Source organism: Ursus arctos, chromosome Y (genome assembly GCF_023065955.2).
Source record: "Ursus arctos isolate Adak ecotype North America chromosome Y, UrsArc2.0, whole genome shotgun sequence".
Taxonomy (NCBI): domain Eukaryota; kingdom Metazoa; phylum Chordata; class Mammalia; order Carnivora; family Ursidae; genus Ursus; species Ursus arctos.
This window is the reverse complement of record NC_079874.1, coordinates 25,282,674-25,299,783: the sequence shown is the minus strand read 5'-3', so window position 1 is coordinate 25,299,783 and position 17,110 is coordinate 25,282,674. Positions and strand designations below refer to the sequence as shown.

The window sequence follows — 17,110 nt, the reverse complement described above, 5'->3', positions numbered from 1 at the left end:
GTCATCTTTAGACAGCATCTTGTTACCTTCACACTGGACAATGGAAATGTGAAAGCAAGGAGAAGACATGATTCTGTCCCTAAAGCTGGGCCAAAATGTTTCCAGGAAGTTCTCCATTTCACAGTAGTGGGCAAGAGCGCTTCTGGAAAAACCCAGAACACCAGGAGAATCAACTGCTACACTGAGCAGAAGATCTTTCATAATATTTTTATGGTTCTACGATACTTCAAACGTGTAGGGTATATAATGTGAAAACCACTGGCTGCTGATTCCATCAGAACTCAGTTCAAATTCCATCTCTGGTACTTGTGAGTACGCAGTAGCCAAGTGACACTGCACAAAGCATCGAACCTTCCTAAGCATCTGTGAAACAGAGATGGTCAGCCAATTACAAAGTCAAGATTAGGTTCCCTGACACACAAGTCCATCTTCGTAGAACAACAACATCAACAAAAGTAAAAAAAACAAACAAAAACAGTGACTTTAAGTAACACAGAAGTTATCTTTTACATGCAAATAATTTGATATGGTATCAAAGACCCGGATGTCTTCTATCTTTCTTACTGGTTATTCTCAGACTTGCCTCCATCGTCAAGGCTAACCATGGACCAAGACAGCTGCTGCAGCCCCTGCCACTGGTCTGCATTCTAAATGGCAGAGGACAGAAAAGGAGAAGAGCCAACGAGTACCTTTTCTAGCTAAATCACAGTTCCCTTAGAGAGGCATTCAAAAGTCCTTCACAATTATTCCAATTGCATTTAATGGCCTAGAAATAAGTTAGATGGCCATATTTAGCAGCAAAGAAGCTTTGGGAAATATAGATGCTTAATTCTATATGGTAATGTGCTCAGGTGAGGAACTAGGTTTTGGTTAGAAGAGAAGCTGGATGAAGAGGCGAAGAGCAATCCACCCACCTACATTAGAGAGTATATGGGGAGAATTAGAATTCCTATAGGTACCAAGCCCCTGACAGCACTCCACACATATCACATGCCCAGTAAATTACACATTTATTTTCCGTCATATTAGAAAGTAAAACTGCTGAGAATAGAACTGTGTTGCTAATTTCTTTTATAACTAATGAAATGCATGGACCAGGGTTCTCAACCTCGGCACTTAGACCAGATAACCCTCACTGTGCAGGACTGTCCTGGGCATTGCAGGTCATTTACCAGCATCCCTGCCCTCCACCCACCTGATGTCTGTGGCCTTCCACCACTACCTGTGACAACCAAAAATGTCTCCAGCCGTTGCTAAATGTCTCCTTGGGAGCAAAGTCACCCCAAGTTGAGAACCACTGTCTAAACCTACACTGGACACTAAGTCACTACTCTGTCACTTACGACTTGAATGGTGCTAAAGACCCTTGAGTATGTAGTGCTGATGTCATCGTGGAGAACTGAGTATGGGACAAAGGTGTAGATTTTCCAAATGAATAATACATAATCTTGCTAAATTACATAGATACAAAATGATTATATATTGCTTTTTTCGTAAAGGTAATGCAGTAAAGATGTACTTTGGGGGAGGAAAATGTAATATACAGGTTTTATTCATTCATTCCTTCATCACAAATATTTGTTGAGCAACAAGTATGTGCCAAACAGCATTCTAAGCTACGACAGTAGAGGACACCACAGTCAACAAAGAAAACAGAGTCGTGCCCACAAAGGGCTTACCTCCTGGTGAAAGAGACAGAGTCTGAGAGATAAAGCAGGAACTCTATATGTCAGGTCAGGGTGTAAATGAAGCGGTAGCGGCAGGGAGGTGGTGATTTGGGAAAGCAAGGCTGAGAAGGTGCATGTGTACTGAGGTGTGAATGAGGGGAGGCGGTGAACTGGGGGTCTCTCTGAGGAAGGGGAGTTCTGGGTGGAGAGAAGAGTAGCCTCCAAGGGGTAAAAGTAGAAGGAGATCAAGTAGGAGAGAAAGGTGGAGACACAGGGCCAGTGTTTGGGTCCGAGCAAGACGGAAACACAGCAAAAGGTGGAAGGTAGACAGCAGCATGATTCAGCTCACAGGTTTAGAGGGTCTTTCCAGGAGCCCTGTGGAGACGACATTGTTTGGGGCAAAAGCAGCAGCTGGAAGACACAAGAGGATGCCCATGGATGGTCCAGGCTAGAGATGATGGCATACTGGACAAGGCGGGGGGGGGGGGGGGGGCGGCAGTTAGATGGGAGGAACAGATCATGCTTGTAGATGGTAGCCAGAAACAATGAGCATGTGTGGTTTCTACAAAACATTACATAATTCTTATCTTTTAAAATATATTCTGAAAGTTATATCATCATTACTTCTGGGTTTTGTTACTCGTCCGCCCCAATATTTGTCCAAAACAGGTTTTCAAGTTGTTGATCTCTGGGCAGAACGATGGAGAAGGCAGTGTTCCAAACTTTGGCACCCCTCCACCCCTTCGCTGAGTGATTCCAGGACTGTTACCAAATATGTATGCGCCTGAATGCCCCATCTGTAAAACAGAGTTACTGTCACTCACGCTTCACCTCATTCACCTAAAGATGAAGAGCAAAAGACTAGAAAGGTTCCACAAATCTCAAAAGAAATGCAAACTGTAATTAGCTGCAAACGTATCCAGTGGTGATAATATTCAAAGGAGATAAACTCTGATTAGCATGTAAGATTCATTCCCAATGATTCAGACTAAAGACAACCCTTAAACTTATGTCAGCTTTGTACTGACATATTGAATTCCCAAGTTCCTGTTGGGGTTAGCTGTGACTTATTAATGCATTCTTTGCTTTTAGGCAAAAGGAGTTGATATCTTTTCTTGTGAAATGCAGTCTCTCATGTCAGCCTTGATCATTCACTGAGAAGATATGATTTACCAATCCCCTTGGGGGTGGGGGTGGGGTCTTTATTTACGATACTTAAAAACATAGTTCAAATGAAACTTTTCCATTCAAATTTCTTTTGAATGGATAAAAAAGAATTAATTTCTTAATGGAATAAGGAGAAAAGGGGTTGCTTAAATGAGAGGTAATACTGGTAATTCATGTAATACTGAACTAATATAAAACTGGACAGAAACACTACTTAGGAAATTTCGCCAACCTCATGGCATTCTCTCCCCCCCTCCCATATGTATATATACACATACATTTTCCTGTAATGCTGAGATGAATAAGTTACCCAACATTCCAGCTCAAGAACAATTAATAGTAGAAAATGTCTTTTCAGAACAAATGTTTATTACATAAGAAGAGTAAAAGTACTTAAATCAGACATTTCGTTTCTGCCCAAGATTTTGCAAGTCAGAGCTAGCAAAGTTTACTTTCATCACATTATTTCACATTCACCTAAGAATTGTGTTCAATTTTTAATAACATTCATGTGTATTAAATGACATAATGTGTGCATGGATGCTAGGATGGATCATTATAATAAAACTTTTGGTTTAGGAATATTATTCTACAATTACTGACTGTGAGATAATGTGTTTGAAAGACCCTTCAAAATAATAATGTTCTTCATAAATAGGCGACTTCAGTATTATGTGTTGCTCAGATAAAATTTTAGTTATAAAATAAATGACTGTTTCAGTTGTAAAGTCTAATAGTAATGCTGATTAAATCGATCTCATCAAACACTATTAGGTTCCCAAAGTCGCCAATATTTTCAGCCAGTAGTAAACTTTATTTATTTATATACCACATATAATGAATATATATTTTTTTCCTCAAAATTGTAATGTTTGGGGATTAAGGTAAAATGGACGTTATTCAATGTACAAACGAAAATGACGACTTCAGGGTGTGTGCACAGCGAGGAATACTCAAAAATAGAAGAGACTTTTTAAAGAGTCCAATTCTTTCACAGCAATTCTGAAAGTTCTCCCACCAGTTCCAACTTGCGCGTGGCTGGTGGACACAGTTTCCACAAACATTCCCCAGTTCTCCCACATCAGCTGAGTTAACTCACTTCTGACACTGTGTGCCTGGTGACCGTGTCAGATCCCACAGGTTAAGGGCTCGGTCCCACAAGGCTGCTCCCCACCCCTCTGCCATGGCCCTGCCCTCCCTTCAATGCCACTCACAAGTCCCGGATGTCACCTGTGCTTCTGCCTGACCTGCTGACCCCCTACCTGGCTTCCATTCCCTTGCTAGGGCGGCTGAGCAGAACACGTGAGCAACTTACTTACCACATCACTTTAGGCGGGTTTGTTATTAAAGGACATGAGCTTTGGCAGACGGAAGAGATGCACAGGGCCAGGCAGGGGGAAATGGCGGGGAGCTTCCAGGGACACCACCTGTCCCCAGATCTGCATCTGCACGTGCTTCCCATGTGGGAGCTCTCTGAACCCCCTCCTTTTTTGTTTCACTTTAAATAGAGGCTTCATTATCTAGGCATGATGGATTAAATCATCGGCCATTGGGGATTGAATCAACCTCCAGCCCTCTCCCCTCCCTGGAAATCAGGGAGTGGGCCTGAAACTTCCAACCCTCTATTCAGCGTTGGTTCGCCTAGCAACCAGCCCCCATCCTTAGCTGTGCTCCAAAAGTCACCTCAGTCACATAAAGCCCATTGTGGTGGAAAGGGGCTTGTTAGGAATAACAAGACACTCATTCACCTCTGAGGCTCCCAAGGGATTTTAGAAACTGAGGACAAGAGACCAAATATAACAAAAGATGTTCCCATTGCTCTTATCGCTCAGAAAGTCCCAAGACTTTGGGGAGCTGTGAGCCAGGAACCGTGGAAGAAGATTAAATATAGCAAGAGTATATTCCGGTCATCTGAATGACCAACTGTACATGTCTCATAAATCACAATATCGCAAGTTCCGACAAAACTACACACAAAATCGCTTAAGTGTAAGTAAAATGCAGTAAATCTTCTGGTCTAACCAGAAGATGTTTCTCCTTAAAATGTTTGTGGATTTAAAAAATTACATACGTCAATTTATGATATATGTATCTTGATTGCAGTGGTGGCTACAGGAATTGACTCTACCTGTGATAAACTGTCATAGAATGATACACGTACATTGTACCAACGTCAATTTTCTGCTTTTGACATTGTCCTACAAATATGTGAGGTGTAATTACTGGTAGAAACTGGATGAAGAATATGTGTAATTTCTCTGCAGTCTCTGCAACTCCCTGTGACTCTAGAATTATTCCAAAATTAAAGGTTTTTAAAAATCTTGATGCAGTGGTAGGGAACATACCTTAGAACATTGCTTGTGATTCTGACACCAAACCAGGGAACCATTGTTCTGCAAAAAGAAAAAGAAATATTGGCTCATTAAATAATTTTCTAACTGATAACTACATACTGTGAATATCATTTTTCAATATCATCCTTGACAAAAGACCAATTTCACCATCCTGATGTTCTCTCTTCCCGAAATAGAAAATGTGTTTCTAATGTAAGTCCAATTTCGTCCTTGACTTCACGATAGAAACAAAGACATATAAAATGATAAAGATTTCAAGCTGTCTAAAAGGAAAAGTGTTGGAGCCGCCTCTCCTGGTATGCTGAGCTATGAAATGCAGACCAGCGGGGAAATTGAACGTGAGATATTTCTCCAGGAGTAAGCAGTTTTGGTAAATATACAAGTCTAAGGCTTTTCATCTCAATCAATTCACAGTAGTCAGGTCACATTGAAAAGCCTCCTCTTTCCCTGTCACCGGATGTGTGACTGTGGACAAGAGACTTGCTACCCCTGTACCTCAGTTTATCCATCTGTAAAACATAACGATATTTCATGCATGAGATTGCTGGCATACGGAAAAAATACACACACACCACTTAGCATGGCTTGATAATTCACTCAGTACGAAAGAAATATCGGAACTATGGCTTATCGTGTCTAACATCCACATTTCTGCTGGGAAGCCTCTCATTCCCCATATCTAACTTCTTGGTCATGATTTCTCCTTCGGCTGGGACACGTTATATCAGAGTGTGTGAGGCTGGGGTGGTTGGTAGAGACCGTAAAAGCCATCAACCCATAATTTAGATGGTGTGGCCTCCAGTTCCTTGAAGTTCACGGTTGGATATGACATGAAGTCGTCTGTTTTCCCTGTCTGAATCTCTAAACATTGAATTTTGAGAACATCACCTTCTATCCAGAGAAGAGTAGTGTTACATTTGTCCTCCGTTCAAAGAAAATTAAACCAATATATCTTTTAAAAAATGTTTTTATAACAAGTTCACGGAGAAATAACTCATACACGTGACGTGCCCTTCATTTAAAGCATACACCCAATGGTTTGTACGAAGGCGCATACTCTCAAGGCTATGCAACCATCACCGCTCTCTAACTGTTGAACGTTGTCACCAACCCCAGAAACTTGGATCCATTAGCAGTCACCCTCCCAACTCCCTCCCTCTAGCCCCTGGCAACCACTGATCTACTTTCCTTCTCTGTAGAGTGGACCGATTCTGGAAATTTCCTGTAAATGGAATTATAGAACTCATGCCCTTTTGTGTCTAGATTCTTCCACGTGGCATCATGGTTCACAGCTGGCTAAATGGTATGGTGTTTTGCTCTGCCTATATTGCCGTGAAAATCAATACTTCCGTCCTTTTTGTCTGATTTCATTGTATGGATATATCACATTTTTCTCTTCTGCTCCCAAGAATCTATCTCAATATATCTCACTTCTAATAATATATCTTCATAATATACCTGAATCAATCTCAACTGCATAGGATCAGAAAGTTTCCTCTGCTGTACTCAGACCATCAGGCCAAAAGGCCCCAGCCCCTTATTAAAGCTTTAGTTATGAAATCTACCCTATGGCCCTAACCCTCCTTTGCAACCTTGCATACCCAAAATTGCAACACAGACCTACAATTTCAGCTAATCTGGTATCAACCTACCCGACCCCCTACTGACCTCTACAAATCCTCAGTGCGCCCTCACCTCTCGCTACATCTCAAGGTTCATTGGCCAGACCAGCAGGACCAAAGCTGGGGAAGTATATGAACAGCCTGGGAGGAGGTGAAGTATGATTTTTGGCAGGGTTTACATCAGAGAAATAATTAGACTGGGTAGAGGCCAAAGCTGGACAGACAGTGGCCATGGTTTAATTACTGGGAATGAAGGGTTAGTAGACATGGTGCAGGAAAGCAAGCATTATGTGCAGATCGAGACTCTGATCAAAGGAGCCTCTGGCTTGGTGACAAACTAAAAGTTCACAGGGAGATCAGGCAGGCTCAGGTGTGGTCACCCAGACACAGGGTGATGATGGCAAAAAGCAGAGGCCAGACATTGAGAGGTGCATTATGGAAAAGCTGAGAGTAGTGTCCAAGGCAGCTTTGGAGAGCTTCCTATATGAGGCCCACCTCACCATCTCACCAGGGAGGGGCCCTTCCTCCTGGCCCTGTGCAGGGAGGGCTCCTGCTGGGACTTCCCAAGACCAAACCCATGAGAGTACATCCAGGCCCCAACCCCAGTGCTCTGTGGTCATTGTCCAGTGATGGAGAGCACTGAGATACCTTCCAAAGGGACTCAGGGCTGAAATGAATGAACTTCGATCTTGGAGACTGGGTCAAGGCCAGTTTCTGAACCAACACCACCTCTTTACAAGGGTCATGGTCTGAGGACCGTCACCTTCCTTGCACTAGGTCAGAAGCTCCCGCTCCTTATGCAGGGAAACTTGACATGGCCCGGCTTCCACCTCATTCCCTCCCAAGTCTTTCTTGTCCTGTACAGACAGCCGGGACCTCTGGAGGACGTAAGGGAGCCCTAACGGCCTCTGCATTTGCCACACTGCTCTTGAGACATGTACCCTACTCTCTCGTGCCTTGGGATAGATTTCTTGAAGTCAGCTCCTCGACAGGAGCTCCTTTTTCCTCTTTGCTGGAAAGCTTCACGTGAGCCAGTGGACCAGCTCCTGGTTCTTATAGATATGGTTTCCATCGTAGGTCACGTGAGGCAGACAGGGATGCAGAGTAGACATGGCAATTGCTGCCAGCCCCGAGTGAGTGGCCGACAAAGTATTACTAATGGGGGGTACGCCTTTGCCAGGATTATTATTAAGCGCTATTATTATTATTATACTATTGACCACATCTTCAGAGCAGGCCCTTGCTTTGGTGTTTGCCATATTTAGCCCACATGCACATCCCACTTGATGACATCAACTTCATCCACCCATTTTGCAGTTGAGAAACAGGGACTCACAGAAGCCAAGTAAAACATCCACAGTAATGAAGCTAATGGTTAAGCATAGTGGGGACAGCACAATGAGTAAGGGTTCCTTGAAACAAGGGGTGAGCTTTACGATGGGTTTTGCAGGAATCTCCAGAGTCAGAATCTTGGAAGGAGGGTAAGGATTGCCTAGGATGGTCCTGAGTATCATAGGTTCAGGGAGCAGCAGATCACACTGATGGGCTGGAGCAGAGAAAAGGAGAGGAGGATGGGTCCAAAGACAGGAAGTAGATGACAGTGGATTTGGACTTATTGCTAGAAATAAAATTTGTCATATAGTAAATGTCAGAGGATTAAGAAAAAGAGAGGATAGGAGAAGTCGCGTATCCGGCACACCTTGATTAGCTCCTTTTTGTTTCCCTTGACTGTAGGTAAAATGGCCAACCTGAACAACAAACACCAAGAGAGGAGCAGAAAGCACCTTCAGCTGCCCAGCAGAGGCACCCTCTAGGGCCCCCTCCCCCCCCACCGAAACCAAATGCTCCTACACCTGTCAAGCCAATAGCTATAGAGCCTCTCTGCTAAGCTGTTTACATTGGGGGGGGGGGGATTAACGTCAATGCATTTCCTCAACCAAAGCATTTTCGTTTCAAGCATAATTTCCCACTAATCATAAAAGGAGAAGCTGTCATTATACAGAAATATCTGGGGCAATAGCAAGCAAGCATGAAAGATTAGTATGGTGGTAATCGTTTTTTGTTGTTCTTACTGAAGACAGTACATCCTAGAATGCCTGGAAGGATTAAAAACATAATCCACGTAAAGTATTTAGCAAAATGTTTGCAACAGAGTTAGATGTCAGGGGGAAGAAGTCCATTATGATTGACGTTACTTTGTTTGCCATTATGACTGTTTTCAGGAGTGGGGGAGTAAATCCTGTACTTAAAATCTCCCAATTCCTATGTATAACCCAGTCCAATCTTATTAGTAAGGCTCAGAAGAGGGAGCCCATCATGTTTTTCTCCTTGGATGGTAACAATCTTGCCATGTTGGCCAATGAGTGGGCAGAGGTATTATTTTAGGTTTAATTTCCTTCAGCCATGTGTATTTCCTTTAGCGTGAACTGTGTGCATTTTACCATTTTTTTTTTAAAGATTTTATTTATTTGACAGGGACAGCCAGCAGAGAGGGAACACGAGCAGGGGGAGTGGGAGTGGAAGAAGCAGGCTCATAGTGGAGGAGCCCGATGTGGGACTCGATCCCAGAACGCCAGGATCACGCCCTGAGCCGAAGGCAGACGCTTAAGGACTGCGCTACCCAGGCACCCCGCATTTTAGCATTTCTATTCTGGATTGTTTAACCTTATCAATTGCAGCAGCTATGAGTGCCAATTATATTTAATAATCATTTGTCTATCATAGGTGTTGTAAACATTTTCCAGTCATCATTTGCCTTTTGAATTTTTTCAAGTTTTCTCCATGCAGAAATTTTCTATGCATGCGCACACGCACACACACACGCACCCACACACAGAGATATGTCTGTCTGCATTTCGGTTTTGGGTTTTAGGTTTCCTGTTTCTCTTAAAACAACCCCCCCCCCATCAAGGTTTTGCAGCTGTTCTTTGCTTTTGGCTTTATCAATCAGCATTTGCCATACTATTTATCTCTACAAAGAACTTCTAAGAACCCTGCCTAATGGCACCAAGGATGTTGGTAAACCCCCGATTAACTCCAGCTACTGTGTTTCAGCCAGGTGCACAGACACTGAACCGTGGAACTACAATGCTCACCTGTAATGCTCTCTGAGCAGAAGAGCAATGGAAAAATACAAGAATCCACTACATTTCAACATCCCACCCCGGGGGGAAGTTCTTAGTCAGATTACACTAGCCTTCACCAGTTAAGCCACCTGACAACAAAAATAAAATACAGTATTTGCAATCAAGTCTTGTTTTGGCTTAAAGCCAGCAAAGATAAAGAGTCAAAGTACATCAGACAAGAAAGGCGCTTGCCTGTTGAATCATTATCGTAACCTCCAGGTAGGATCAGACAGTGGGACTTTTGTAATTATATAAAGATTACATCCTGTATTTTATTGGTTTAACTAGATCAAACATGAATGCTAGTCAATCCAACTTTCAAAGAGTTTATATAAGTTCAATCAACTGCACCCAGACTTTATTTCAATGACATTTTCAAAGTCTCTCCATTTCTAGCTTTTTGATTTTTTTTCCTTAAAGAAAAATAAATCTTCAAAAGCTTCAAGTAAACACTTCATTCACTCAAAGACAACCCACAAGGAAAGGATAAAGATAAAAAACTAGCTATCAGATACAACCATTTGAAAAAGGAAGGGAGAATTAGAACAGATCCCACATTTTCTTTAACATAACCAGGTGTAGGTGTGGAACAAGGACTAATATGCAATTTTGCAAACACAACACTATTGTCCAACTGTAGGATAGAACGCTTGAAACTGAAACCATCCCAGAAAATCCACGATTGACCAAATGTTTACCATTCAACCCTATGAAACTACAAATAATCAGCTGTGACTTTCAGTTGACAATTTTGTTCTCACATTAAATGTAAGTTTTGGGGGGACATGTGGGTGGCTCAATTGGTTAAGCATCTGCCTTCGGCAGCTCAGGTCATGATCTCAGGGTTCTGGGATCCAGCCATGCACTGGGCTCCCTGCTCAGCGGGGAGTCTGCTTCTCCCTCTCCCACTGCTGCTTCCCCTGCTTATGCTCTCTTCCGCTCTCTGTCAAATAAAATCTTTTTAAAAATAAAAAATAAGGGGTGCCTGGGTGGCTCAGGTGGTTAAGCACCTGCCTTGGGCTCAGGTCATGACCCCAGGTTCCTAGGATCGAGCCCCATATCGGGCTCCCTGCTCAGCAGGCAGTCTGCTTCTCCCTCTCCCTCTCTCCCCAGCTTGTACTCTCTCTCTCAAATAAATAAATATCTTTTAAAAAAATAAAAATAAAGATAAAAAATAAAAATAAATGTAAGGTTTTTTTTAAATGAAGGCATGGAGGGGTACCTGGCTGGCTCGATCGAAGAGCATACAACTCTTGATCTAAGGGTGGTGAGTTCAAGCCCCATGTTGGGTGTAGAGATTAAATACACAGAACTTAAATAAAAAATAAAAAAAGTAAAATGAAGGTATGGATTAAAATTTAGGAATTCATTTTCATCCAGAATATTTTTCTATTTATTTGGAACCATGGAATAATATACTTGATTTCATTTATTATTAGAAGGATGTGCTTTTCTACTGCCAATATACTTGGAACTTTCCCACGTATTCCACAGCCACTAAAAGATAATGGAAGAGAAGGACATTGAGAGGAGGCATTTCTGTGGCTCGAAAGGTTTTTGTAAATGAATCTTTGCTAGTGATCTTCTTGACTATAGATTTCATTCAAAATATTTCTCAGGAAGCTTCTATGCATATCACTAAGTGAGAGAAGCTAATCTGAAAAGGCCCTATGCTGTAGGATTCCAAATATATAACCTTCCCAAAAAGGCAAAACGAAGGAAATGGTAAAAAGATCATTGGCAGGTGGGGCGGAGGGGGGTGAGGATAAAAGATGGAACAGAGAGGATTTTTAAGGCAGTGAAAATACTCTAATAATGGTAGATCCATGTCTTTATCCATCTGTCACAACCCACAGAATGTCTGCCACCGGAAGGGAGCCCTGACGTCAACTATGGACGCAGGGGGATAACCGCATGTCACTACAGATTCATGGACGTAGCAAACGGACCACGAGTGAGGGAGTTCATTACAGGGGAGGCTACGCATGTATGGGGACAGGCACTCTCTACAACAGTGTACCTTCTACTCAGTTTTGCTGGGAACCTGAAACAACTCTAAAAAATAAAATCTACTTCAACAGATGACTGGATTAAGAAGACGTGGTCCATATATACAATGGAATATTACTCAGCCATCAGAAAGAACGATTTCTCAACATTTGCTGCAACATGGATGGGACTGGAGGAGATAATGCTAAGCGAAATAAGTCAAGCACAGAAAGACAATTATCATATGATTTCACTCATTTATGGAATATAAGAAGTAGGAAGATCAGTAGGAGAAGAAAGGGATAAAGAAAGGCGGGGATAAACAGAAGGGGGGATGAACGATGAGAGACTATGGACTCTGGGAAACAAACTGAGGGCTTCAGAGGGGAGGGAGGTGGGGGGAATAGGATAGGCTGGTGATGGGTAGTAAGGAGGGCACGTATTGCATGGAGCACTGGGTGTTATATGCAACTAATGAATCATCGAACCTTACATCGGAAACCAGGGATGTACTGTATGGCGACTAACATAATATAATAAAAAATTATTAAAAAAAAGGAGTAAATGTGTAAAAAATAAAAATAAATAAATAAAATCTACTTCAAAGGAGGGGGAGAAAGCAAGCTTTGTGTTTATGTTTGTTGTCCGTTAAGTAGGATTTCTTTCAAATGTTATAGATCACCCTCCGTAAATAAATGGCCTTTCATCCCCAACTATCTGTCAGAAAATTCTCTCTGGATTCTCCCAATGTCACATCAAACTGAATTCTCTAGAACCGTCGGCCATCCACGTGTACCTCTCGGCAGATGTCCAGCCCTTCCCTGTGCCCAGCGCTGGAATGCACACATGGCCACACTGTCTTGTTTCACCTCTGCATTAGGTCATAAGGTCCCAAAACGAACGGAATAAGTAGACTGAGCTGTGCAAATTGTTCCCCTTCTCTGACAGGAGCTTTTAGGAAGTAGGTTCATTATTTTGTTTCCTATAGAGTTCAAGAGATTCAGCACTGCAGTAACAAAAATGGAACAAAAAACTTGCATTCAGAATCAAAAACGAATTATTTTAGAAATAATCATGCTAATTATCTTCTTACAGATGCACATAATTAAAGTTATCTAAAGAAAATTTATAGCACAGCAAGTGCCAGACTATGCCATATGGGAAAAATTACATTTTATTAACATGTTACTATGAATTTTGACAAGGAATATTCTTATGAGTTCTATATGTGGGAGAGCATTAGATCAAGACAGAATTTTTACTCCTTAGTGTCCCTATGAGAAGGATGGGACCCACCACCGGATCAGGCTTCTCTTAGGACATCTCAAGCAATGGTCTACCCACTTGAATCCCCTCCATGAGGGCATGCTAATTACGGATTCATTCTTGCCAGGGCTAGGATTTCAGATATGTATTCCCTAAACCATATTTGGTATTACAATGTGTATTTTCAGGAGACAACTCTAGAAAGGTGGGTCGTCTCCACAGAATCACATAAAACCCTGGAAGATTTCAAGACGGAATAAATTATTTGGGCTGAAATAAATCCAGCCTTAAGTAGGTTTAGAGGGAGCATTAAAGGTAGGAACTAGACTTAAGTAAATGACTCATTTTACAAAGTAAGGGAAGCATGAGAAGAAGAGTACGTACTATAAATCGAACAGCTGAAGCATTGATAGGAAACCAGAACAATAAAGAAATGTCTCTATAAATGTCACTGTCCTTCACTGCTTCTCATTCATTACCCTGAAGGTTTACTTCACCTGTCAACTGTGTGAGTTCTTCCAATCTCAGAAACCTCTCCCCAATCACCATATCGACTTGTCTAGAAAGTAAACACATGCTTGTGGAAGTGCCGAGTCCAGCAGGGCAGAGATGTCGGGTTCACTGGGTAGGAATGACCACCTGCTTCCCCAGTGTGGGTATCGTAGTCGGCCACACCTACGTCCGTTTCCAAGCCTTTCTTTGAAGCTTTCCTGACTTTAATGATTTGTTTCTGAGTGATGGTGAGAAAGACAAGACTGGGAAGAGGAGAAAAGAAGGAGCAGTAGGGGAAGAAGTAGACAGAATAGGGAAGAAAGACAGAAAGAGTTCAAAAAGTCTGGGGCAAATGGCATATTGGGTCTTTGGGCATAAACATGAGATTCAAAGACTCCTTTAAGTATAAAATAAGAGCAGATTTTAATGCAAAAGCAGATTTTTGTTTTTGACATCAAGAGGCACAGGTAAATCTGCACTGTTGCAGACCATTGCAGCCCAAGCTTACAAAAAGCCACAGGCATGAAGACCGCCATCAGCTCCGTCAGGGTGTTCGGGTGTCTGAACACAGAGGTGGCAGTGCCTGAACCTCGGATGCTATGGTGGGTTATGTAGCTTCGGCTCGGTCTCCATGGCAACCACCAGCACTGTCCAATCTGGGATAGGGGGTCCCCACTAACACTGGAGTATCCCAGCTACACCTGCTGTAATCCACAGTAATTAGAGACAAAGCACAGAAAGAAAAGACTGGCAGAAATGAGAGGAGCAAGGAGTTCTAGAAACAAGATGAATGCCCAGGATCCACTTTTTGGGACATGTCCTTTCCACAACATTAGGCAAAACCGTGAGACACTGTGCTTCACTGAGGCACACAATGTGACCAGCAGGTTTCCCGAACTATGGTGAGCGTGACAGCATGGGTCGTCTAGTCCTAGTGTTCTACATTTCACGTGCGTGAACTTGGTCACAGCTGTGCATGCTGCCACCAATTAAACTAAGTTGTGTACATTGCTGCTTCTACACATGTTGGGTTTAACCGCCATTTACAATGTGATTAATATAGCAGCAACTGGGTGGCTTAGTCGGTTGAGCACCTGCCTTCAGCTCCAGTCATGATCCCAGAGTCCTGGCATCAAGTCCTGCATGGGTCTCCTTGCTCAGCAGGGGGTCTGCTTCTCCCTCTCCTTCTGCCCCTGCCCCTGCTCCTTCTCTCTCTCTTTTTCAAATGAATAACATCTATAAAAAAATATTTTAAAACATAAAATGTGATGAATATAACTAGACAATGATTTGGCATTGAAAGGAAAAATTGTGGTGTATGCAGAAATGCAAATGAAAAAATAAAGAAGTGTGGCAGATACTGCCACACTTTCATATTTTCTTGCAACTAATAACCAATACCTTACAGGATTCAAGCAAGCAGTATGACACAGTAGATGAAGCTGTGTCACATGAGGACTGATAGACGAAAAGAAGTCACAAAATGCAAGTGAACACAAAAGAAATCACCAAACCTCCTGGACCAGATAAAAGGTATTACAAAACAACAAGATATTAATGGGACCAAATGATGTTTCTTTTACGAAAGACCTGAGCCTGTGTCATCATTTTATTATAATTTTATTCATTTCTTAGGTTTGCATAAAAATGGATGTTTCATCCATGGTTTCTCTGGTTCGTTAAAATCTCTTCCATAAATTCACATTGGCTTTCTACAAACCCCCTTTCTTCTCCATATTGACACATCTTGATAGTTACTCTTTGGGGGGTTGCCCCTCCCTTCCCTAGCCTGCATCCAGGAAATGATTAGTGACTTCTTAAACTGATCCGTATCTTATAGAAAGTGAGTCTGTGATTATAAGGAGTGATTATCATCAGTGGCTAGATGGAGGTCTGCCCAGACCACAAAAAGATAAACTCGATGTAAGTGTCGATGACCTCTGACATCACACGTGCATACAGAACTTCTACAGACATGAACTGGGATGGAAGGACCTTCCTGCACTATTTGTCTTTCTCAGTGAAATCAGAACCGTGGTAATTTTCCAAAAGAAGTGAGTTGATGGAGGAGAGGTTGGACGAGAGCAATGGACATTTAGATTAGTCGGTGAAGGAATGTGGGCGCTGAAGTAAGTGGAACTATACTGGCAGGATTGGTAGATGGTACAGACGTTTACCTGAGCTTGAGAGCTATGGCAATTCATAGGAACACCATTCCACATGACTGTGTGATTTTTTAAAAAAATACTTCATGTATTTATTTGAGAGAGAGATCACGAGCAGGGGGAGGGCAACGGGGACAAGCAGACTCCCCATCTAGTGCAGAGCCCAATCCCAGGACCCAGGGATCATGACCTGAGCCGAAGTCAGACACCTAACTGACTGAGTCACCCAGGCGCCCCAGGTTGCGCGATCTTCTCTAGCAGCCCGCACCACTGAAATGACACATCCAAGTGGGCGGCTTTAGGGTCTGATGGATTCAGAGTTAGAAATCTACAGCCAGAGATTAGCCAAAGGGCAATATATATATAAAATAAAGCTATTGGCCACAAAAAAAAAAAAATTAAAATGATACATCATGGGCTCTAGACTGGACTCCGCCCGAAATTAAAAGAGGAAGGGCCAGTGTAACTGTGCTTTCAACACTGGGGGTTCAAACATTCACCTGTGGAATCTGTCAGACATCGAGGTTCTCTGGGATGGGCTCAGGGCATCGAGGCATGACCCCGGACTCTACAGACGGACAGAGGCCCCAAGTGTTTCTTAGAATAGGACAGCTGTGGCAAACACTAAGACAACAGATTGTCTGAACGTTGAGAGGTTATGGAGTGAAAGTCTAGTGGTGAAAGATACAGAGCAGTTGCAGAAAGCAAATAAAAGCACGAAAATGGTAAGTATTTATGGTCAGAGTGGAAAAGTGCAGTTTAAAAAGTATAAGGGAGAAGAGTTCCGGTGGATGATTGATCCCTGGTGTGCCAACAGTTGGGACAGTTTCGACCCCAAAGGGAGAATGTTGTTACACAAGGGTCGTTGTCTGTAGCAAATGCCGTCACATACCACCCAGACGTCCCCACATTCCCATGGCCGAAAGGAACATCCCTACTGACAGTGTTGGGTGTGGACAGTTCAGAGCTAAACTCCATCTTTCCCCACCTGGAAAGTGTACTTGGTGGAAAAGCGGTCACCTAACCCATGCCACACTCCAGGGAGAAGCCCACATCGAGTGAGTGGTCTGGGCAATGCTGGGGTACACAAGACCAACCTCCTTGTCCCAGTCAGGATAACTTCCAGGACATCCCCAGCTCCAGATCATGCTGTGGTATCCCCTCGAGGCTGTGGCTGCAAACGCAGACGAGCCCAATTCCTGCCCGAGCTGCATTCTTCACTCGCCCTCGGGGGCTGATCCTGGAACCATCACCCAGTAAGTT

General features: G+C 42.8%; 1 protein-coding gene across 2 annotated transcripts in view; it reads right to left on the bottom strand.

Moving 5' to 3' along the window:
- LOC130541803 (anosmin-1) overlaps nucleotides 1-17,110 on the bottom strand; it is a 182,850-nt gene that overhangs the window by 142,754 nt on the left and 22,986 nt on the right. For both annotated transcript variants that reach the window (XM_057315651.1, XM_057315640.1), the window contains exon 2: nucleotides 5,180-5,227. In XM_057315651.1, coding sequence (XP_057171634.1) covers nucleotides 5,180-5,227 — 48 coding nt within the window. The remainder of the gene's footprint in view (nucleotides 1-5,179; nucleotides 5,228-17,110) is intronic.